Raw genomic sequence first — 24745 nt, 5'->3', positions numbered from 1 at the left:
ATATGAAAATATGATCACATGGAGCCAGGAGCCAGGTCTTGATGCAGCTGAAGCCTCGAAGCCATGGTCTCGCAGCCTTGCTGACCAGGAAAGATGTGCTCCACCTAATGGATCCACTGTGGCAGGGTGAAGTGTGGGAGAGCTTAACATGCTACTAGCCAGCCATATGTTCACTGGATTTACAAGCTGTTGGGACCATAAGCAGCCACTGAGCTCAAAGAGCCCTCTCATGAGGAGTCCTAGAAACAACTAATGCAGCTGCTAAGGGTCTCAGAGTCTGTTTTAATGCACAAAGCAGCTCCTGTTTCTTTCAAAATGCCTTCTACACAATGGCACGGGCAGAATTCATTTGCTCCAAAGCTCCAGAGGGACTAAAATCAGACCAAGAACCTGGGGGCTGGGGGGTTCTCTAATTTTTTAGGTTTCTTTTCATTTGGTGGATGTTACCCAATAGTTCCATGATTGAATTATATTTCCCATTTAATATAATAAATCCATATTGGTTCCAGTTCTATCTCAACTGAGTTGACATTATGGCACTAAAAAGATGATGAACATGCTGAGATAACAGTCATTGGCCCAGTAAAATGCCATGCTGTCTTACAAAACTGTTCAGTGTGCTTTTACCACTCATAATAGTTCTGCGGATTTGCCCACTGAGCCATTCGACAAATACTAAAGCACATCCTATGGAAGAGCAAACTGATGTCATCTCAGTCATCTCTGTCATCTCAGAGGTGGTTTAAAAAGTAAGAAAACTGAACCAAGAAATTAGAGCTGAATGGCTGTGGGGTTATTTCAAATGTGGAAAACGGGCTCATGATCCAAAATTCCAACTACCACTTTAAGATTACCAGGTCCCTTAGTAATCTTATGCAATGATGTGTTAAATTGTTTTTCTTATTTGCTAAATAAACGGGAGAGCCAAGGATGCATGAAGAGTGTTTATAATGAGTTAGGCACAGCCCCTAATACAACTGAATTCTGATGCTAATCTGAGACACTGGATAGACAGAAGAGATATCCTTTACTGAAACCTCAGGAATTAAGATTAATGCGAGTGGCCATGCTAACTGAGAAGATATGAAGATCAAAAATATTATCCCTTAAGGGATATGTTTTAGTGAATAGAAAAGAAGTATTTATAATCAGGTTCTTAGAAGTTTAATCATTCCTCCCATAAATTTATAAGCCTAACAACAGACTTCTTTGCACAGGAGGAAAGAGGGTGAGAAGTCTAGTCCCATGTTCAAATTACTCAATTTGAAATTAGTGAGACCTGGGACTTCCCTGGCAGTCCAGTGGTTAAGACTTCACCTTCCAATGCAGGGGGTGCGGGCCAGGGAGCTAAGATCCCACATGCCTCGGGGCCAAAAAACAAAACATAAAACAGAAGCAATATTGTAACAAATTCAATAAAGACTTTAAAAAAAAGAAATCAGTGACATCTGTTCTTCAATAAATAGTATTACATACAACAAGAACAAACTCCTGTGTGTATGGTATGCTCACTTAGACTGGGGAGGAAGAGGGGGATAGTGAGGAAGGAGGTCATGGAGAAGAAAGGCCAACAAAGGAAACATAAGGAAGCAGTAGAAAGTGGAGAATAAGAAGAAAATGATATATTTGCAGTCACAGGTCTCCAGGAAAGTAATTTAAATCTAGTCTTACAGTTAAGTGTCAAAGAGTGATCAACCACAACGACCACTGACCTTCTTTCTCCCAGGGTGCTATAAAGACAGGGGAACTAATGAAATCAGTATTCTTTACTGCTCACCTGCCATAAACTTTAAGTGACCCTGGACAAGGCTAAGTCAGTACACCTCTAGCATGGTGATTATAAGCATGGGCTCATGACCCAGATGGCCTGGGTTAGAATCCTGGTTCTGCCATTTCCTAGGAATGAAGTTTTTACCTTTCTGTGCCTCAGTTCCTCACCTGAAAAATAAGAATAGTACCTATCTCATAGGATCGTTGAAAGGATGTAAACAGTTTTATAAACATAATACACTTAAAACAGTATCTGGCACATAAAAGCTTTATAAGCCACTTTGGAAGATAGTTTAGCAGTTTCTTACAAAACTAAACATATGCTTACCATACAATCCAGCAATTGCACTCCTTGGTATTTAACCAAATGAGCTGAAAACTTGTGTCCACATAAACGCCTGCAAATGAATATTTATAACAGCTTTATTCATAACTGCCAAAACTTGGAAGCAACCAAGACGTCCTTCCGTAGGTGAATGGATAAATATACTGTGGTACATTCAGAAAGAAAAAAGAGAAAATGAGCTATAAAGCCATGAAAAGACATGGAGGAACCTTAAGTATATATTACTAAGTGATATATACTTATATATAGTATAGCCCATATAAGCCTAAGAAGGCTACATACTGTTTGATTCCAACTATATGACACTCTGGAAAAAGCAAAACCATAGAGACAGTAAAATGATCAGTGGATTCTGGGGGTTTAGGGGAGAGGGAAGACTGAATAGGCAGAGCACAGAGGATTTTTAGGATAGTGAAACTATTCTGTATGATACTATAATGGTGCATACATGTCATTATACATTTGTCAAAACCCACAGGATGTATAACACTGAGAGTGAATCCTAATATAAATGATGGATGTGAACTGATAATGATGTGCCAATGTAGGTTCATTGACTGTAACAAATTAAATCACCCTGGGTGAGGAATTTTGATCAAGGGGAAGCTGCATGTATGCGGGGGTAGGAGGTACACGGGAAATCTCTGTATCTTCCACACAATTTTGCTACGAATCTAAAACTTCTCTAAAAAATTAAGTCTATTAAAATTTATTTTGAAAAGGTAGTACTTTAGATTGACAATTAAGAAGACACTGTGGGGTGGTAGAATGAGACAGAGAAGGAATCTGATAACTATGTGCTGGCCTCAAATCTGCCATAATCAGGCTATGTGACTTAGGACAAATTTTCTTAGCTTTTCTGGACCCTATTTTGTCTACCTGTACAAAAAGGGGAGTAAAGCTCAGTGGGGCTTAACCTTGTTTGGGTTGCTCCCTTCCAGGCTACCCTCCACACAAGGATTATCTTCCTAAAAAATAAAAGCTGGTTATATTATTCCCTATTTTAAACTTCCTTTGCCTGGCCCCTCCCTCCAGGATAAAAGCCAAACTCTTTCTTAGGATATATAGAGACCCTTCACAATTTGACCCTTTTGGCCACACTATTCTAATTTCCTTTCATTCTAGTCCATATTTCTTTTTTTTAAATTAACATTACTTTTCTGTTTTCAAATCACCTTTTAAAAAATATTTATTTAGGCTGCACCAGATCTTTTTTTTAATTAATTAATCTATTTATTTATTTTTGGTTGCATTGGGTCTTTGTTGCTGCGCACGGGCTTTCTCTAGTTACGGCGAGTGGGGCTACTCTTGGTTGTGGTGTGCGGGCTTCTCATTGTAGTGGTTTCTCTTGTTGCAGAGCACGGGCTTTAGGCGCGTGGACTTCAGTAGTTGTGGCGTGTGGGCTCGGTAGTTGTGGCGCACAGGCTTAGTTGCTCCGCGGCATATGGGATCTTCCTGAACCAGGGCTCGAACCCGTGTCCCCTGCATTGGCAGGCGGATTCTTAACCACTGCGCCACCAGGGAAGCCCTGCACCAGGGCTTAGTTGCAGCACGTGGGCTCTTAGTTGTGGCATATGGACTTCTTAGTTGTGGCATACATGCGGGATCTAGTTCCCCGACCAGGGATCGAACCCAGACCCCCTGCATTGGGAGGGCGGAGCCTTAGCTACTGGACCACCAGGGAAGTCCCTAGCCCATATTTCTTTACAAGTGCTTCTCAAAGTGTAATCTAAGGATCACCCTCCATCAAGTGCCTATGACAAAAGCAAATGCCTTTGCCCCAAATAAGGTTAGGATCTCAGGTGACAGGGTGCAAGAATCTACATTTTCACAAGATCTCCAGGTGATTCTGCCTCAGGTGGTATTTGAAAACCATAACCCTTTATTTCAGCCATGTTGAAATTTCCCCCATTCCCCTGCCTGGAATGTCCTTCCCTGCCTTATCTACCTGGTAACATCTGCTTTTTAGCACAACTGTCACCTCCACTATGAAGCCTTTGGCCAATCCCCTAGGTAATTGTCTGTTTCCTCCTCTGTGCTTCTACAGCACTTAGTTCATCTCTCAGACAGTACTTAGTACCTACTGTACTGTACTTAGTACCTACTTACATGTCTGTTTCTTCTACTATAATGTGACCTTGAAATCAGAGACTATGTTTTAATTTATTTTTACATCCCCAGCATCTAAGACATAATAGATAACAATAAATGTTTGTTGAACAAATGAATGAATGGATAAAGATGAAGAACTAAAGTATTCATCTCACAAATATTTGAGTGCCTACAATGTGGTAGGCACTATTCTGGTACAAGAAAGTAGCCAGAACTTTTTGCCTGTAAGACAATTAGAACCCTGCACACAGGGTTCTATCTTAAGCCTCTTTCAGCATTTTATCTGTGGAAACTTCCAAATGAGCCCCTTGTTTGTTTATGCATTCTTTAGGATAGAACCACTTGTCTGATGTTTACAAGTGGCCTTATGACAATGAATGGCAATGGGAAAGCACAATGTACTTAGTCCATTCCCATAAATGTGCTTTGGGAGTCCAGACTCAACTTCATAGTCACCTTCTCTTTATTGCTTTCTGGAGAATATAATATAAAGATTTGGCAAATGAGAAAAGAGTAAATGAAGACAAAGCCAAAGTTATTCTGCCAATAAATACTTTAATGAGAACCGAGGTCTGTAACATAAATAGCAGTAACTGCCCTGGCCTATGCCTTCTGCTCTAGCCCAAGTCTGGGGCTAACAAACTACATTTAACCCACATTTGAAGAGAAGGTCATTTTGAGTGTCATCTATCAGTATCCATCTTCACAGAAGATACCAATCTGGGGCCAGAGTCTCAGTGTTAATACTCCCTCTCAGGGAAAAGTTCACATGGCAACACAAACACATGAGCAATTTTGAACCATCCTATCGTTCTTCCATCAGGAGGGCCTTGGGAGACCAATGATTCAGTAAACACTTACAACTTTGTCAAAATACATTAGAACACAGAAAAAGGGAAAAGAAGAGTAGAAAGGTTGGCAGGGCTTGACTCACATATATTCAGTCCTTAGATTTGAAGCCTCTTGAGCTGCTCGTATGTAATAAAAAACTGAAGAGTAAGTCATGGAAGATCACTGGGATGATACTGAAAGTCAAACCCGGTTCTAAAATTGTGCATTGCATTCTCTTAAATTGAGGTACTTAGTCTGTGCTATTCTAAGTTGCATTTGTTTTAAAAGTCTTTTTTAAAACAATATCTAGCAAATCAAGCATGTGTTGAGTGCCCACCATGTGCCAATTTTGATTGCTGGCATTTAGCAATATAAACATATTAAAATTCTAACATATTTATATTCTTCAGGGGCAAACAGGCCATACACACACACACACACACACACACACACACACACACACACACACACACAAATATCCAAGAACATCAACGACATATAATTCAGTGCTAGAGTAACTGTTACAGACATTAGGCGATCAGAGGAATCCCAAGGAGGGAGGGAGATACTATCTCCATTAACCTATAGACTCCACAAGGGCAAGGATTACTTTTCAACCCTGAAGTGCTCACCACTGTACAAACACCACCACACACACTATCCAACTCATGGCTCTTCCCATAGGAGGCACTCAAACACAGCTAAAGGAAGGAGGGTCATCCATGAGGAAAGAGCCCTGCTTCGCTCTGGATTCTTTTGCTCTATGAGTGTTTTCTGTCTTATTATTTCCCCAGCTATTTTAGTCATACACTTAGGGGTAGGAAATATGGATTACCTCAGCATGGACCTTCCTGTGGACATCTCCTAGCAGGGTTTCCCAAAACTTCCTAGCCCCTTCCAGATTTGGCTGTGTTTGTTGTTGTTGTTTGTTTTAAAGAGGAAAAGAAACTTTGGCATTTCTTTTCTAATCCCTTTAGTTTGTATTAGACTCCAACTGAAAGCCATTTCTGTACTTAGTTCCACCCGCAGTGGTCACCATTAGAATGCTTGAGTAGATTCTCACTTGCCTAAAGGCTTCAATAATCAAATTTTCCTTCCTATAGCCTAGAATACCTGGGAGCTTGAAGCATGTACTTCCATTCTCATGTTCCAAAAGGATACAATGATGTTCCAGGGTCCAAGTCGAAGCCAGTTTGGCCAAAATCCTTTATAGAGTGCAAAAAAGCCCTCATGTTTCCACATCTGATGGAAAGATATAATAAAAAAATGAGTGAATTCTCCTTACATTTTACATCTGACAATTATTTTTATTTTAGTACTCATCTTCCATGCCCCTCCCCAACAACTTAGAATCCATGAATGGTCCTTTTTCTAAAGACATACATTTTGTGTTCTAAATCCACCCACCCACTCATTCAACAAGTATTTACTAAGGACCTACAATATGCAAAGTACTCTTCTCCATGTTGGGATAATAGTAATAATAGTAAACAAGAGAGAAAGTGTCTGTGTTAGCCAGCCTCCAAGATGGCCCCCGATGAAAGCCAACTCCAGTTATTCACACCCTTGTGTAGTCCCTCCCACAACATATCAGGATTGGTCTGTGTCACCAATAGAGTATGGCAGTAGTGAACGTACATCACCGCCAATGCTATGCTATAAACGTTTTGTATATAATAAGGTTTTGCCTTGTTCTGTCTTTGATCATTTACTCTGGAGGAAGCCAGCTGCCATGTCATGAAGAGAAGCCCATGTGGTGAGAGACTAAGCCCTCCAGCCAACAGCCAGAGAGGAACAAAGCCTTCCTGCTGACAACTACATGAGTGATCCTTGAAGCAGATGTCCCAGCCCCAGTCAAGCCTTCAGATGATTTCAACCCTAGCTGACATCCGGACTATTACCTCATGAGAGAGCCTAAGCTGAAATCATTCGGCTAAGCTGCCTCTGAATTCCTAACCCACAGAAACTGTGACATAATAAATGCATGTTGTATTAAGGCACTGAGTTTTGGAGTAATTTGTTACACAGTCACAGATAACATACATTCCCTGCCCTCATGGAGTGCATACTCTAGTGGACCTGACAAACGAATACATAAATTGATATATATTATATTCACAAATAATAAGTACTAATAAGACAACTAAAGCAGAGTAGGGGAAGAGGAGTTGGGCAAGTCACTGTCCTTCTCTGAATCTGTTTCATCACTGTAAATTCTGTGTATGTAATGCCATGGATGACCTCATGTGAATGACCAGAGGATTAGATGAGGAATAGTGTAAAATGCTTTGAGTTTAAGTTTTCTGTTTTATACACTGTAGGTCCTACATACGCCAACTGAGTGGTTATTAGAATTAAATGACACAGAGATTGGTTCAAGATGGCAAAATAGAAGGACATGCGCTCACTCCCTCTTGTGAAAGCACCAGAATCACAACTAACTGCTGAACAATCATAGACAGGAGACACTGGAACTCACTAAAAAAGATACCCCACATCCAAAGACAAAGGAGAAGCCGCAATGAGATGGGAGGAGGGGTGCAATCACAATAAAATCAAATCCCATAACTGCTGGGTGGGTAACTCACAAACTGGAGAACACTTATATCACATAAGTCCACCCATTGGAGTGAAGGTTCTGAGCCCCACGTCAGTTCCCAACCTGGGGATCCGGCAACGGGAGAAGGAATTCCTAGACAATCAGACTTTGAAGCCTAGCGGGATTTGATTGCAGGACTTCGACAGGACTGGGGGAATCATAGAGACTCCACTCTTGGAGGGCACACACAAAGTAGCGTGCGCATCAGGGTCCAGGGGAAGGAGCAGTGGCCCCATAGGAGACTGAACCAGACCTACCTGCTACTGTTGGAGGGTCTCCTGCAGAGGCGGGGAGTGGCTGTGGCTCACCGTGGGGACAAGGACACTGGCAGCAGAACTTCTGGGAAGTACTCCTTGGCGTGAGCCCTCCCAGAGTCCACCATTAGCCCAACCAAAGAGCCGGGTAGGCTCCAGTGCTGGGTCGACTCAGGTCAAACAACCAACAGGGAGGGAACCCAACCCCACCCATCAGTAGACAAGTGGATTAAAGTTTTACTGAGCTCTGCCCACCAGAGGAACAGCCAGCTCTACCCACCACCAGTCCTTCCCATCAGGAAGCTTGCACAAGCCTCTTAGATAGCCTCATCCACCAGAGGGAAGACAGCAGAAGCAAGAAGAACTACAATTCTGCAGCCTGTGGAAGGAAAACCACATTCACAGAAAGATAGACAAAATGAAAAGGCAGAGGACTTTGTACCAGATGAAGGAATAAGACAAAACCCCAGAAAAACAACTAAAAGAAGTGGAGATAGGCAACCTTCCAGAAAAAGAATTCAGAATAATGATAGTGAAGATGATCCAGGACCTCGGAAAAAGAATGGAGGCAAAGATCGAGAAGATGCAAGAGAAGTTTAACAAACACCTAGAAGAATTAAAGAACAAACAAAGAGAGATGAACAATACAATAACTGAAATGAAAAATACACTAGAAGGAATCAAGAGCAGAATAACTGAGGCAGAAGAATGGATAAGTGACCTAGAAGACAGAAATGGTGGAATTCACTGCTGTGGACCAGAATAAAGAAAAAGAATGAAAAGAAATGAAGACAGCCTAAGAGACCTCTGAGACAACATTAAACACAACAACATTTGCATTATAGGGGTCCCAGAAGGAGAAGAGAGAGAGAAAGGATCCGGGAAAATATTTGAAGAGATTATAGTCAAAAAATTCCCTAACATGGGAAAGGAAATAGCCACTCAAGTCCAGGAAGCGCAGAGAGTCCCAGGCAGGGTAAACCCAAGGAGAAACAGGCCGAGACACATAATAATCAAACTGAAAAAAATTAAAGACAAACAAAACTTATTGAAAGCAACAAGGGAAAAATGACAAATAACATACAAGGGAACTCCCATAAGGTTAACAGCTGATTTCTCAGCAGAAGCTCTACAAGCCAGAAGGGAGTGGCACGGTATATTTAAAGTGATGAAAGGGAAGAAACTACAACAAAGATTACTCTACCTGGCAAGGATCTCATTCAGATTTGATGGAGAAATCAAAAGCTTTACAGACAAGCAAAAGCTAAGAGATTCAGAATCACCAAACCAGCTCTACAACAAAAGCTAAAGGAACTTCTCTAAGTGGAAAACACAATAGAAGAAAAGGAACTACAAAAAAGAACCCATATAGCACAGGGAGATTAGCTCGGTGCTTTGTGAACACCTAGAGGGGTGGGATAGTGAGGGTGGGAGGGTGACGCAAGAGGGAGGAGATACAGGGATATATGTATACGTATAGCTAATTCATTTTGTTACAAAGCAAACTAACACCATTGTAAAGCAATTTTACTCCAATAAAGATGTTAAAAAAAACAAACCAATAACAATTAAGAAAATGGTAATAGGAACATACATATCGATAATTACCTTAAACGTGAATGGATTAAATTCTCCAACCTAAAGACACAGGCTAGCTGAATGGATACAAAAACAAGACCCATATATATACTGTCTACAAGAGACCCACTTCAGATCTAGGGACAAATACAGACTGAAACTGAGGGGATAGAAAAAGATATTCCATGCAAATGGAAATCAAAAGAAAGCTGGAGTAGCAATACTCATATCAGATAAAATAGACTTTAAAATAAAGAATGTTACAAGAGACAAGGAAGGACACTACATAATGATCAAGGGATCAATCCAAGAAGAAGATATAACAATTATAAATATACATGCACCCAACATAGGAGCACCTCAATACATAAGGCAACTGCTAACAGCTATAAAAGAGGAAATCGACAGTAACACAATCATAGTGGGGGACTTTAACACCTCACTTACACCAATGTTCAGATCATCCAGACAGAAAATTAATAAGGAAACACAAGCTTTAAATGACACAACAGACCAGATAAATTTAATTGATATTTATAGGACATTCCACCCAAAAACAGCAGATTACACTCTCTTCTCAACTGCACATGGAATATTCTGAAGGATAGATCACATCCTGGGTCACAAATCAAGCCTTGGTAAATTTAAGAAAACTGAAATCATATCAAGCATCTTTTCCGACCACAAAGCTATGAGATTAGAAATCAATTACAGGGAAAAAAACGTAAAAAACACAAACACATGGAGGCTAAACAATATGCTACTAAATAACCAAGAGATCACTGAAGAAATCAAAGAGGAAATAAAAAAAATACCTAGAAACAAATGACAAGGATAACACGATGACCCAAAACTTATGGGATGCAGCAAAAGCAGTTCTAACAGGGAAGTTTATAGCAATACAATCCTACCTCAGGAAACAAGAAAAATCTCAAATAAGCAACCTAAACTTACACCTAAAGCAATTAGAGACAGAAGAACAAAAAACCCCTTAAGTTAGCAGAAGGAAAGAAATCATAAAGATCAGACCAGAAATAAATTAAAAAGAAATGAAGGAAACAATAGTAAAGATCAATAAAACTAAAAGCTGGTTATTTGAGATGCTAAACAAAATTGATAAACCTTTAGCAAGACTCATCAAGAAAAAGGGAGAGGACTCAAATCAGTAGAATTAGAAATGAAAAAGGAGAAGTTACAACAGACACCGCAGAAATACAAAGCATCATAAGAGACTACTACAAGCAACTCTATGCCAATAAAATGGACAACCTGGAAGAAATGGACAAATTCTTAGAAAGATATCACCTTCCAAGACTGAACCAGGAAGAAACAGAAAATATGAGCAGACCAATCACAAGTAATGAAATTGAAACTGTGATTGAAAATCATCCAACAAAGAAAAGTCCAGGACCCGATGGCTTCACAGGTGAATTCTATCAAACATTTAGAGAAGAGCTAACACCCATCCTTCTCAAACTCTTCCAAAAAATTGCAGGAACACTCCCAAACTCATCCTATGAGGCCACCATCACCCTGATACCAAAACCAGACAAAAATGCTACAAAAAAAAGAAAGTTACAGGCCAATATCACTCATGAATATAGATGCAAAAATCCTCAACAAAATACTAGCAAACAGAATCCAACAGCACATTAAAAGGATCATACACCATGATCAAGTGGGATTTATCCCAGGGATGCGAGGATTCTTCAATATATGGAAATCAATCAATGTGATACACCATATTAACAAACTGAAAAATGAAAACCATATGTTCATCTCAATAGATGCAGAAAAAGCTTCTGACAAAATTCAACACCCATTTTTGATAAAAACTCTCCAGAAAGTGGGCATAGAGGGAAACTACCTCAACGTAATAAAGGCCATATATGACAAACCCACAGCAAAGATCATTCTCAATGGTGAAAAACTGAAAGCATTTCCTCTAAGATCAGGAAAAAGACAGGGATGTACACTCTCGCCACTATTATTCAACACAGTTTTGGACGTCCAACACAGTTGGACGTCCAACACAGTTTTGGCAATCAGAGAAGAAAAAATAAAAGGAATACAGATTGGAAAAGAAGAAGTAAAACCGTCACTGCTTGCAGATGACATGATACTATACATACAGACTCCTAAAGATGCCACTAGAAAACTACTAGAGCTAATCAATGAATCTGGTAAAGTTGCAGGATACAAAATGAATGCACAGAAATCTCTTGCATTCCTATGCACTAATGAAAAATCTGAAAGAGAAATTAAGGAAACATTCCCATTTACCACTGCAACAAAAATTATAAAATACCTAGGAATAAACCTACCTAAGGAGACAAAAACCTGTATGCAGAAAACTATAAGACACTGGTGAAAGAAATTAAAGATGATACCAACAGATGGAGAGATATACCATGTTCTTGGATTGGAAGAATCAATATTGTGAAAATGACTATACTACCCAAAGCAATCTACAGATTCAATGCAATCCCTATCAAATTACCACTGGCATTTTTTACAGAACTACAACAAAAAACCTTAAAACTTGTATGGAGACACAAAAGACCCCGAATAGCCAAAGCAGTCTTGAGGGAAAAAAATGGAGCTGGAGGAATCAGACTCCCTGACTTCAGACTATACTACAAAGCTAGAGTAATCAAGACAATATGGTACTAGCACAAAAACAGAAAGACAGATCAATGGAATAGGATAGAAACCCCAGAGATAAACCCATGCACCTACGGTCAACTAATCTATGACAAAGGACGCAAGGACATACAGTGGAGAAAAGACGATTTCTTCAATAAGTGGTGCTGGGAAAACTGGACAGCTATATGCAAAAGAAGGAAATTAGAACACTCCCTAAAACCATACACAAAAATAAACTCAAAATGGATTAAAGAGCTAAATGTAAGACCAGACACTATAAAACTCTGAGAGGAAAACATAGGAAGAACACTCTTTGACATAAATCACAGCAAGATCGGTTTTGATCCACCTCCTAGACTAATGGAAATAAAAACAAAAATAAACAAATGGGACCTAATGAAACTTAAAAGCTTTTGAACAGTAAAGGAAACTACAAACAAGATGAAAAGACAACCCTCAGAATGGGAGAAAATATTTGCAAACAAATCAACGGACAAAGCCTTAATCTCCAAAATATATAAACAGCTCATGCAGCTCAATATTAAAACAACAAACAACCCAATCCAAAAATGGGCAGAAGACCTAAACAGACATTTCTCCAAAGAAGACATACAGATCTCCAAGAAGCACATGAAAAGCTGCTAACATCACTAATTATTAGAGAAATGCAAATCAAAACTACAATGAGGTATCACCTCACACCATTTAGAATGGGCATCATCAGAAAATCTACCAACAACAAATGCTGGAGAGGGTGTGGAGAAAAGGAAACCCCCGGGCTTCCCTGGTGGCACAGTGGCTGAGAGTCCGCCTGCCAATGAAGGGGACACGGGTTCATGCCCCGGTCCAGGAAGATCCCACATGGCACAGAGCAGCTGGGCCCGTGAGCCATGGCCACTGAGCCTTGGCGTCCGGAGCCTGTGCTCCGCAACGGGAGAGGCCACAACAGTGAGAGGCCCGCATACCGCAAAAAAATAAAAATAAAAAAAAATAAATGGACCCATGCAGTTCAAACTCATGTTGCTCAAGGGTCAACTATACAATAAAATGTAACAAATGTGATACAGCCATACCACAGAATATTACCCAACCATAAAAAGGAACAAAGTACAGGCATACCTCATTTTATTGCACTTCACTTTACTACACTTTGCAGATAGTGGATTTTTAACAAATTGAAGGTTTGTGGCAACCCTGCATGGAGCAAGTCTATCAGCACCATTTTTCCAACAGCACTTGCTCATTTTGTATCTCTCTGTCACTTTTGGTAATTCTCGTCATATTTCAAACTTCTTCATTATATTATATTTGTTATCATGATCTGTAATCTTTGATGTTACTCTTGCAAAGAAATGACTCACTGAAGGCTCAGATGATGGTTAACATTTTTTAGCAAATCAAGGTATGTACATTGTTTTTTTTAAGACAATACTATTGCACACTTCATAGACTACTGTATAGCGTAAACATAATTTTTACATGCACTGGGAAACCAAAAAGTTCATGTGACTTGCTTTATTGTGACATTTGCTTTATTGCGGTGGTCTGGAAGCACACCTCTGAGGTATGCCTGTACTGATACATGCTACAGCATGGATGAACCTTGAAACATTATGATAAGTGAAATGAGCCAGTCAAAAAGCTCACATAGGGCTTCCCTGGTGGCGCAGTGGTTGAGAGTCCACCTGCCAATGCAGGGGACACGGGTTCATGCCCCGGTCCGGGGGGATGCCGCATGCCGTGGAGCGGCTGGGCCCGTGAGCCGTGGCCGCTGGGCCCGCGCGTCCGGAGCCTGTGCTCCGCAACGGGAGAGGCCACAACAGTGAAAGGCCTGCATAACGCAAAAAAAAAAAAAAATGCTCACATATTGTATGGTTCCATTTATATAAGATATCCAGAATAGGCAAATCTACAGAGATAAAAGTACATTAGTAGTTTCTTAGGGCTGGAAGACAGGGAGGTAATAGCTAAAGGGCACAGGGTTTCTTTTTGAGGTCATGAAAATGTTCTAAAATTGACTGTGGTGATGATGGTTGCACATATCCGTGAATATACCAAAAGCCTATTCACTCTGAATAGGTGAATTTTATGAATTCTATGAAGTTAAAGAAACATCAAAAAAGATGTTTTTTTAATTCAAAAAGAGTCATGTACCAAAATGTTCATTGCAGCTCTATTTACAATAGCCTGGAGATGGGAACAACCTAAGTGCCCATCATCGGATGAATGGATAAAGAAGATGTGGCACATATATACAATGGAATATTACTCAGCCATAAAAAGAGACGAAATTGAGCTATTTGTAATGAGGTGGATAGACCTAGAGTCTGTCATACAGAGTGAAGTAAGTCAGAAAGAGAGAGACAAATACCGTATGCTAACACATATATATGGAATTTAAGGAAAAAAAATGTCATGAAAAACCTAGGGGTGAAACAGGAATAAAGACACAGACTTACTAGAGAATGGACTTGAGGCTATGGGGAGGGGGAAGGGTAAACGGTGACAAAGCAATAAAGAGGCATGGACATGTATACACTACCAAACGTAAGGTAGATAGCTAGTGGGAAGCAGCCGCTTAGCACAGGGAGATCAGCTCGGTGCTGTGTGACCGCCTGGAGGGGTGGGATAGGGAGGGTGGGAGGGAGGGTGACGCAAGCGGGAAGAGATATGGGAACATATGTATATATATAACTGATTCATTTTGTTGTGAAGCTGAAACTAACATACCATTGTAAAGCAATTATGCTCCAATAAAGATGTTTAAAAAAAAAAAAAAAGTACATTAGTAGTTTCTTAGGGCTGGAAGACAGGGAGGTAATAGCTAAAGGGCACAGGGTTTCTTTTTGAGGTCATGAAAATGTTCTAAAATTGACTGTGGTGATGATGGTTGCACATATCTGTGAATATACCAAAAGCCTATTCACTCTGAATAGGTGAATTTTATGAATTCTATGAAGTTAAAGAAACATCAAAAAAGATGTTTTTTTAATTCAAAAAGAGTCATGTACCAAAATGTTCATTGCAGCTCTATTTACAATAGCCTGGAGATGGGAACAACCTAAGTGCCCATCATCGGATGAATGGATAAAGAAGATGTGGCACATATATACAATGGAATATTACTCAGCCATAAAAAGAGACGAAATTGAGCTATTTGTAATGAGGTGGATAGACCTAGAGTCTGTCATACAGAGTGAAGTGAGTCAGAAAGAAAAAGACAAATACCGTATGCTAACACATATATATAGAATTTAAGAAAAAAAATGTCATGAAGAACCTAGGGGTAAGACAGGAATAAAGACACAGACCTACTGGAGAACGGGCTTGAGGATATGGGGAGGGGGAAGGGTGAGCTGTGACAAAGCGAGAGAGAGGCATGGACATATATACACTACCAAACATAAGGTAGATAGCTAGTGGGAAGCAGCCACATAGCACAGGGAGATCAGCTCAGTGCTTTGTGACCGCCTGGAGGGGTGGGATAGGGAGGGTGGGAGGGAGGGAGACGCAAGAGGGAAGAGATATGGGAACATATGTATATGTATAACTGATTCACTTTGTTGTAAAGCAGAAACTAACACACCATTGTAAAGCAATTATACCCCAATAAAGATGTTTAAAAAAAGATGTTTTTTAAAATATATTAAATGCTATGACAGAGCAAGTATACAGAACTACATACACATACACAGTTTAATGGTCAGGGAAGGCCTTTATGAAAAAATAATGCAATCTGAAGAATGAGTAGAAGCTAGCCGTCTAACAAAGTATATGGCATGGGTGAAAACTTGGGAATGAAAGAAAAGTCTGGTACTAGAACTTGTTCAGTATGTCTGGAATACAGAATAAAGGTAGCAAAGATAAGGCTGTAGAGGTAAAAAGGGGTCAAGTCATATGGACCTTGCATCAAAGAGAAGCCATTCAAGGGTTTTAATATAGAGGTAACAGGATGAGATTTGCAGCTGCTCATTTCTACATCAGAGATGAATGCATAATTCCATTCACCAAAGTGTTATGGCACTCTTATAGATAAAATAAAAATGTATGATGACAATAAAGAGCAAAGTTGTTTTAAAGAATTTTAATAGCAAGTAAGTGAATGAGTGAGTAAATATAAGTACTTAAAGGTTACTGTCAACATGAAAATATGTTTCTGACAATATCATACAGCATAGTGGTTACAAGTATAAACCCTGGAATCAAACAAACCCTGATTTAAATCTCAGATCTGCCACTTATTAGGTATATAATCTTGGGTAAATACTTAGCTACTCTGAACCTGAGTTCTCTCCTATATAAAATGACAAAGATATTATCCACTCTATAGGGTTGCTGAGAGTTAAAGGATATACTCTAGTGTGTGGTACATAATAAGCATTCAATAAATGCTATTACTATATTACTATACCCTCTATCTCCTCTTAGCCAACCTTCTTGAAAGAGTATTTTATACTTGTCTACTCATCCTCACTTCCTATGTGTTTATCTGTCTCTTCCTATTAGAATTAAAATGTCATGAAGGCCAGGACTTATTTGTTCACCAACCTAGAACAGTACCTAGCACAGAAGACACAAACATTTTTGTAATGAATGAATGAATGATTAAACACACTCTTCAATGCACAGCAATCTGACTTTTACAAACACCAATCCAGCAAACCTCCTCTAGAAAATATTAAATCCAGCAGACACTTTGCAGTCCTTATACTGGATCTCTCTATTCCATTTAGCATTAAATAACTGCTCATCCCTTCTTGAAGCTCATTACTCCCTTGGCTTCTGTGACACTACTCGCTTGTAAGTTTCCTCGTATCTTCTGAACTGTTATCTTTTTTTCTTCTTTTTTTTTTTTTTGGCCGCACCACATAGCTTGTGGGATTTTAGTTCCCCAACAGTGGACTGAACCCGCACCCTCAGCAGTGAAAGCGCAGAGTCCTAACCACTAGACCGCCAGGGAATTCCCTGAAGTGTTACCTTTTGGTGTCTCTCCTGGGTTCCTCGTCTGCCAAGCCCTTAAAAGTTGGTATTTCCCCAGAGTTCTTTCCTTGGTCCCACTTCTCTCTATACCAGTGACTGTCAAGTGGAAGGGTGAGCATGTCAGAAATAGAAAGGGGGTCTTTTGCCAAACTCTACTCCCCAGGGTATGAGAATCACTGCTTCTGTGAATCACTGTTAATGAATGGAAGGAGTTTTATAATACTCCAGTGTGCTAGGAAAGCAAAAAAGCTGTGAACTCCTCTACCTGCTCTCCTTGGCCTCCCCCTCCAGTTATGTAACACCTGTACACTACTGCTTCCCCAGGTTCTTATCTACACCCCTGAACTCTCCCCCAAGTTAAGACTAAGATATCCAAATACATTCACTGGGTGTTCCTCAAAATATCCAAAACTGTGATGTCTCCCACAAAACCTGCTCCTCTTCCTGTAATGCCTCTGTCAATGAATGTCACTACATGGTCACCAAGGCCAAAAACTGGGAAGTTATCTTTTTTTTTTTTTTGGGAAGTTATCTTTGACATCTTCTTTCTCCCACACCTCTCCACATCAAGTCAACAAAATCCTGTTGACTTTATCAACTAAATTATTCTCAACTCTATCCCCACTATTCATGCTCAAGTTCAGGCTCTCATCATCTCTTGCTCAGACTACTATAAGAGCCTTCTAATCAGTTTCCCTATCTCTAGGTCAGTGGTTCTCAAAGTGTGGTCCCAGACTAGGAGCATCAGTACTGCCTGGGAACTGGTTAGAAATGCAAATTCCCAGGTTCTTCTCCAAACTTATTGAATCAGAATCTGGTGATGGGGCCCAGCCACCTGCATTTTAACAAGCCTTCCAGGGGGTTCAGATGCATGTTAAAGTTTTAAGAACCACTGTTCCAGGCTTATCCCCTTAGATTAATGGTTTTCAACCTTGGGCGAACATTGCAATCACCTGAGGAGTTTTCAAAATACTGATAACCTGGCTCCCACCCCAGGCGTTCTGAGGTCATTGGTTTAAGGTGGGTGCAGAGCTGTGAATGTTCCCCAGGTGATTGCAGTGTGCATCTAAGATTGAGAACAACTGTCTCCACAAAGCCAGCATGATCTATTTAAAACGTAGATCTGACCTGATTAAAATCTTTCAATAGCTCCTCATCAAGTAAAAGAATAAGTCCAAGCATCTCAGCATAGCATTCAATATCCTTTATAACCTAACTAACCCTCATCCACCAACATGAGGAAGGCACCACAGTGTGAAGAATGTTGGGTTGAAGCCAATGGTCTAAGTTGAAATCCCAGCTCTCCCACTTACTAGCTGTGAAACCTTGGGCAGGTTAGTTAATCTCTTAGCACTTCAGTATGCTGTACTGGTGAGGATTAAATGAATGAATACATGTAAGTCGCATTAGGACAGTCCCCGATACACAGTAAAGCACTCAACAGATGTGAGTTACTATTATTTTAGACGCTCCATCTACAGGAAACCTATCCCAAACTTCCAAATTGGACTAAAATTTCCTCCCATAGACCCCTGAGTTTATCACTTGACAAGATGTGTTGATTATCTGTTTGTATACATGTGGTACACTGTAATTTCTCTGTACGTACTAAAATGGTGCCTGATAGATAATAGTTGTTAACTAAACTGAGAAACCATATGACAATATCATATTTTAGCTCCAAATTTGTTTTTTGTAGAAGTATTATCATGAATGATTATATAATATATAATACATGTATGATATTCAGCTTCCTACAAACATAACATAGCAGAAACTTTCAAAGCCAAACCGTGAACAATAGTACAATGCTGAATGGAAACCAAGTACCAGATTTTCTATTATAGCATCTCTGCCTTGTCTGAAATGGGCAAATGTGGGATAATGTTAAGTCCTTTCTATCAGTAATTCTACATGGTGCTATTGATAAAAGTATCCTGCAGTCTTAAGCATTCAAACTGGAATAATAATATTAAGGACCACTGTGCATCAGCAGATTGCCAAGGAGACAGCTTTCCTACCTAGGAGTTACTCTGAGAGGCTACTAAAAATAGACATAATGATTCTTCCACCTTCAGAATGAAATGCAGCAACTAAGAATAAAGACTGCAAGAAGGTCTGAGACATCAAAGAAAATTAAAAATACAATCCAAGTTCACAGTGTGCGTACCTTTAAAATACCATCCAAAGTGCCTTTGTAGAGGTCCACATGTCCCACAATTGCCCTCTGGTTCATCATGCGAGTTCGAACCACATCAACTGGATTGGAAGCCAGAGCCCCAGCCAAGCCGCATGTAAAGCTGGAACTAAAGATAAAAACTTTAAGAAGACAGACTACCCCACTTCCACCTCTGCCCGCTTAAACTGAAATTAGTCCAAATATAAATGTACAATGAGTCAGACTCATCAGATAAAACCTGGCACTTGCCCTTTCATTACAATCTAAAAAGAAAGGAAATATTTACTAATCTTTACATTATTCAAAAGTTGTCCCCTTCACTTTTCAATCCAAAATTCAGATAGCCTTTTTTTTTTTAAGGGGACAGTTTATATAAGTCTAGCAAGTTCCCTAAGCAGGAAGTATTATGCATCATCTATTAGTTATGTACATTTTTCAAACCACAGCATCATACGCCAAATGCATTTGAGTAGTAAAATATCATAAAAGTTGCAAGATGAAGAAAACGTAGAATGAAATTAGCAACAGTCTTCAGCCCAAAACTGTGGTTTTGTTTCACAGGCCCTATAAAATTTCACCCTTTTATTCTGTTTCTCATTGAGAAAATTTGCTTTCTGATCCAAAATTAACCAAAGCAAATAATAGATGAGTTTATTAGATACAGAGGCTGTGTATGAACAAATGCAAATCCTACAGACCTCTGATAGGCTACTGTATTAGACACTGCCCCCAAGTACCAAAGTGCCCATAGCATCTGGAATCTCTGTACCTGTATCAGAAGGCTTGAAGTTCTGGTGATGAGAGAGAAAAAGGTATTTAGACCATATGTAGCCATTATCAATTCTACCTGAGGACTTCAGTGAAAGATGCTTTTTGTGCTTAAAGTACTAAATATATGGAATGAGTACAACCTATCATACTTACACAAAGTGAGTTAAGATTGTGTCTCCCACCACCCCTGATAATATTAAGTGCTTCTTCGTAATGTCATAGACTGGTAGCTCTACTCCCACAACGATGGCAGCCCGCTGAGCAGTTGGGACAACACCCTACAAAACATAAGTGACATGAGACACCAAGGAAATACACTGGTAGTGACATAAGTCTAAAAGTGAACAAAGTAAGTCAGGAATTAAAAACTAACAGAAAAAATCCAAGTCTGAAGTATAGGGGTTATTACTCCTTCAAATCAATAGCTAATACTGGAACATTTATAAATTTCCAATTCACTTACTGTACTAAAAAATAAAACCATTGATATGACACCCAAAGCACAAGCAACGAAAGAAAAAATAGATAAATGGGACTTTATCACAATTAAACATTTTTGTGATTCAAAGGATACCATCAAGAAAGTGAAAAGACAACCCACACAACGGGAGAAAATATTTGCAAATCATATATCTGGACTAGTATATATCATATATTATACATGGACTAGTATCCAAAATAAAGAACTCTTACAACACAATAATAAAAAGACAAACAACCCAATTAAAAAATGGGCAAAAGATCTAAATAGACATTTCCCCAAAGAAGATAAACACTTATACACTGCTGGTGGGAATACAATATATGGCAGCCACTGTGATAAACACTTTGGCAATTCCTCAAAAGTTAAACATAGAATTACTACATGACCCAGCAATTTCACATCTAGATACATACCCAAGAAAATTATAAACATATATTTATCCAAAAACTTGTACATGAATGTTCATAACAGCATTATTCATAATAGCCAAAAAGTACAAACCACCCAAATGCTTATTAATTGATGAAGGGATAAACAAAATGTGGTATATACATACAATGGAATTATTATTCAGCCATAAAAAGAAATGAAGTACTGATAAATGCTAAAACATAGATGAAACTTAAAAACAGTACGTTAAACTAAAGAAGCCAGTCATAAATGCCACATATTGTATAATTCCATTTACAAGAAATGCCAGAATTGGTAAATCTATAGAGACAGAAACTAGATTAGTGGTTGTCTAGGTTTGGGAAGGTTGGAGGTCATGGGAAGTGACCATTAATGGATATGGGGTTTCTTTTTGTGGTGATAAAAATGTTCTAAACTTAGACAGTGGTGATGGTTGCACAAGTCTGTGGATATCCAAAAAACATTAAATTGTACACTTTAAGATGGCAAATTTTTATGGTATATGAATTATCTCAATAAAGATGTTATTAAAAATAAAACCAGGAAGCAAAAGTCAGTAGGGAGAAAAGAGCTTTCAAGTTTATTTCACAGAATTTAGGATGTGCAGAAAGGACACACTAGGATGACAGCAAACGTATGATGCAGCCAGGGAGAAGGCCAAGGCAAAGGAGTACCTCCTTATGAGTCCTCCTGTGATAACACTACCAGCTTTTCACTCACTAGTACAGTATTCCTATCACAGCTCACGTTACAACATAGGGCTGCCAGAGCATTAAAAGTCCTGTTTTTGAAGAATATGAATGATACGAGAAAATGCCTACAACGCTGAAGAAGGTAAGACATAAAATTACTTATAGTATTATTCTAACTTTAGGGGAAAAGGTATACAAACACATGCCAAATTTTTGTAAAAATTTTCACAAGGAATGTTTTACTTTTACAATTGTGTTTAAATTTAAATATCATTTAAAAAACTGAAAATAATATACGATGGGGAACAACTGCTTTCTGTGATACCTGTTATAATTAAAGAGTTCAATCATCTTTAAATTCCCAAACTCCATTTATAAAGTGGAAGTGAGATAGCTGTGCTGTCATCAGGAGATGTTTGATTCTGCTGATCAGGCTGGCTGGCCCAGCAGTACCTTCCTCTCTGATCCTTCCACCTGCTCAACTCTGTTAGAAGATGGCCTCAGAAGACTAATTTGGTGAACCGTAAGGCCCCACGGGCTGAATTCAGGTCACAGACATGTTTTGTGTGGCCTACACAGTGTTTCTTAAAAGGCTGAATTAGCTGTCAACATAAAACAAAAACAAAACCACAGGAATGGTTATTTCACACAGGAATGCAAATTTCCAGCTTCTCTTGAAAGCCCAGAAAATTTGGCCACACTGGATTCACGTGGTGTACGACAGCAATGAACAGGGCAAGTGCTCTCCAGTTCACTACTCCACTATCTGTCCAACTCTGACTTAAGTGCCAGTTACTCTTTATTACTGTACTCCTGTTGTTATTTCTTACAATGGAGTTTGGAAGAAAGTGAAGTGTTTCCAGTGAAAGTGAAATGTTTCCAGTACCCATGTTACAATCAAAGCAGGAAAACAAAATACAGACATGTGTTTGAAGAAAAATGTAAACATATTTCCTTGTTGAAATGAAAAAAAGATTCCCATATTTTAATATGTAAATAATACATGTCTGTGTCAAAAGAATACATAACACAATATACTTCACTTCTCCTTACATGCCTGGATGAAGTAAGTAGCCTGGATCATAAAAGTAGCTATGTTCAGTTCCTCAAAAAATTAAACAGAGAATTACCATACAATCCAGCAATCCTACTTTTGGGTACATACACAAAAGAATTGACATCAGTCTTGAAGAGGTATCTGCACATCCATGTTCACAGCAGCATTATTCACAAGAGCCAAGATACAGAAACAAACTAAATGTCCATTAATGTATGAATGGATTAACAAAATGTAGTATACGCATATAATGGAATGTTATTCAGCCTTAAAAAGGAAATTCTGACACATGTGACAACATGAATGAACCTTGAGGACATTATGCTAAGTAAGGACATTATGCTAAGAAATAAGCCAGTAATAAAAAGACAAACTGTATGATTCCACTTATATGAGGTACCCAGAACCATCAAATTCATAGAGAGATAATAAAAGGTTGGTGGCCAGGGGCTAGGGGAAGAGGAAATACGGAGTTGTTGTTTAATGGGTACAGAGTTCCAGTTTTGCAGGATGAAAAGAATTCTGGAGACTGGTTGTACAAAAATGTGATATTTTATATGTATTTTAACACAATTAAAAGATTATTTTAATTAAAAACAAAGTAGCTATGTTCCCCTGACAAAATCTCCAATTCTACTTATTGTTCTGTCTTTGCCTTTTCCTTAGCCTTAGTTTGTGAAAAAAGTTCTAGTTAGTTCCATTTTCTGGCTTTAAATTAGACTAATCAAGAAAGTGTACCTTGGGACTTCCCTGGCAGTCCAGTGGTTAAGACATCACACTTCCACTGCAGGGGTGCGGGTTCGATCCCTGGTCAGGGAACTAAGATCCCGCATGCCGTGCAGTGTGGAGAAAGAAAGAAAGAAAGAAAGGAAAGAAAGGAAAGAAAGGAAAGAAAGGAAGGAAGGAAGGAAGGAAGGAAGGAAGGAAGGAAGGAAAGAAAGAAAGAAAGAAAGAAAGAAAGAAAGAAAGAAAGAAAGAAAGAAAGAAAGAAAGAAAGAAAGAAAGAAAGAAAGAAAGAAGGAAAGGAAAGGGAAGGGAAGGGAAGGGAAGGGAAGGGAAGGGAAGGGAAGGAAAGGAAAGGAAAGGAAGGAAGGAAGGAAAGAAAGAAAGAAAGAAAAAGGAAGGAAGGAAGGAAGGGGAAAAGAAAGTGTACCTCCAAGTGCTTTTTATCAAAAAGCAAACATCAAGGATCATTAACGGATGCTAAGATCATTTGGTGAAAGGTCATTAAGTAATAGGATATATGCACGTTGTTAGAATATTACCCTACAAATTACTTGCTAATTGCAAAGGGGGAAAAAAACGTATCTTTTACTATGATAAGACCTGGTAGGCATCATCTTAACAAGTAAACGAACTTGGCATCACCAATTTTGGGACAAACTATCATTTTGTGTCTCTTGCTGTGATGCATATGAAATAGTGTCATCTATGAAGTTTAACATGCATCTAATCAAGCCAACAGATCTAACTTCTAGCTTACAGGAAATACAGGGGAAATGCAAGGAAACATTTTATATAAGAAAACTGACCTGACCTCATCAATAAAGGAAATTTGAATATGGACTAGGTATTAGATATTAGGGACTTATTAATTTTCTTAGGTGTGACAATGGTATTGTTATTATGTAGGAGAATGTCCTTATTCTTAGGAGATGCATAATGAAGTACTTAGGGGAGTAACACGATGTCTGCAACTTCCTTTCAAATAGTTTAGGAAAAAAAGGAAAAAGAGAGACTCATTAGATATTTAAACAAAAAAAGAGAGTGTGCACGTGTGTGTGTGTGTGTGTGTGTGTGTGTGTATGGGTATGTGTGTGCATGTGTGTATATACATAAGTAGATAAAGCAAATAGGGCCAAACTTTGAGTCATTTAATCCAGCTATGTAGGTGTTCATTGTTCTGTTCTTCCAACTTGTCTGTATGTTTGAAAATTTTTATAGTAAGTAGTTAGGGAAAATTATAAAGAAATAATAAAAGTAAAGCTCTCTCTTTTAAGAGTCTATTAATGGATTTCCCATTCTACTCTCTACT

General features: G+C 38.9%; 1 protein-coding gene across 1 annotated transcript in view; it reads right to left on the bottom strand.

Annotated features, from left to right (window-relative positions):
• Positions 1-4834: 4834 nt before the first annotated feature.
• Positions 4835-24745, bottom strand: part of SLC25A14 (solute carrier family 25 member 14) — a gene marked incomplete at its 5' end in the record, with an annotated part of 35064 nt that continues 15153 nt past the window's right edge. Inside the window, 4 exons of the mRNA XM_082681720.1 lie at positions 4835-5217; positions 6221-6301; positions 19287-19422; positions 20220-20344. Coding sequence (XP_082537846.1) covers positions 5176-5217; positions 6221-6301; positions 19287-19422; positions 20220-20344 — 384 coding nt within the window. The 3' untranslated portion in view covers positions 4835-5175. The remainder of the gene's footprint in view (positions 5218-6220; positions 6302-19286; positions 19423-20219; positions 20345-24745) is intronic.

The sequence above is a fragment of the Grampus griseus genome, assembly GCF_964374135.1.
Source record: "Grampus griseus genome assembly, chromosome: X".
In the NCBI taxonomy this organism is placed as follows: Eukaryota; Metazoa; Chordata; class Mammalia; order Artiodactyla; family Delphinidae; genus Grampus; species Grampus griseus.
This window is presented reverse-complemented; position numbering and strand designations above follow the sequence as displayed.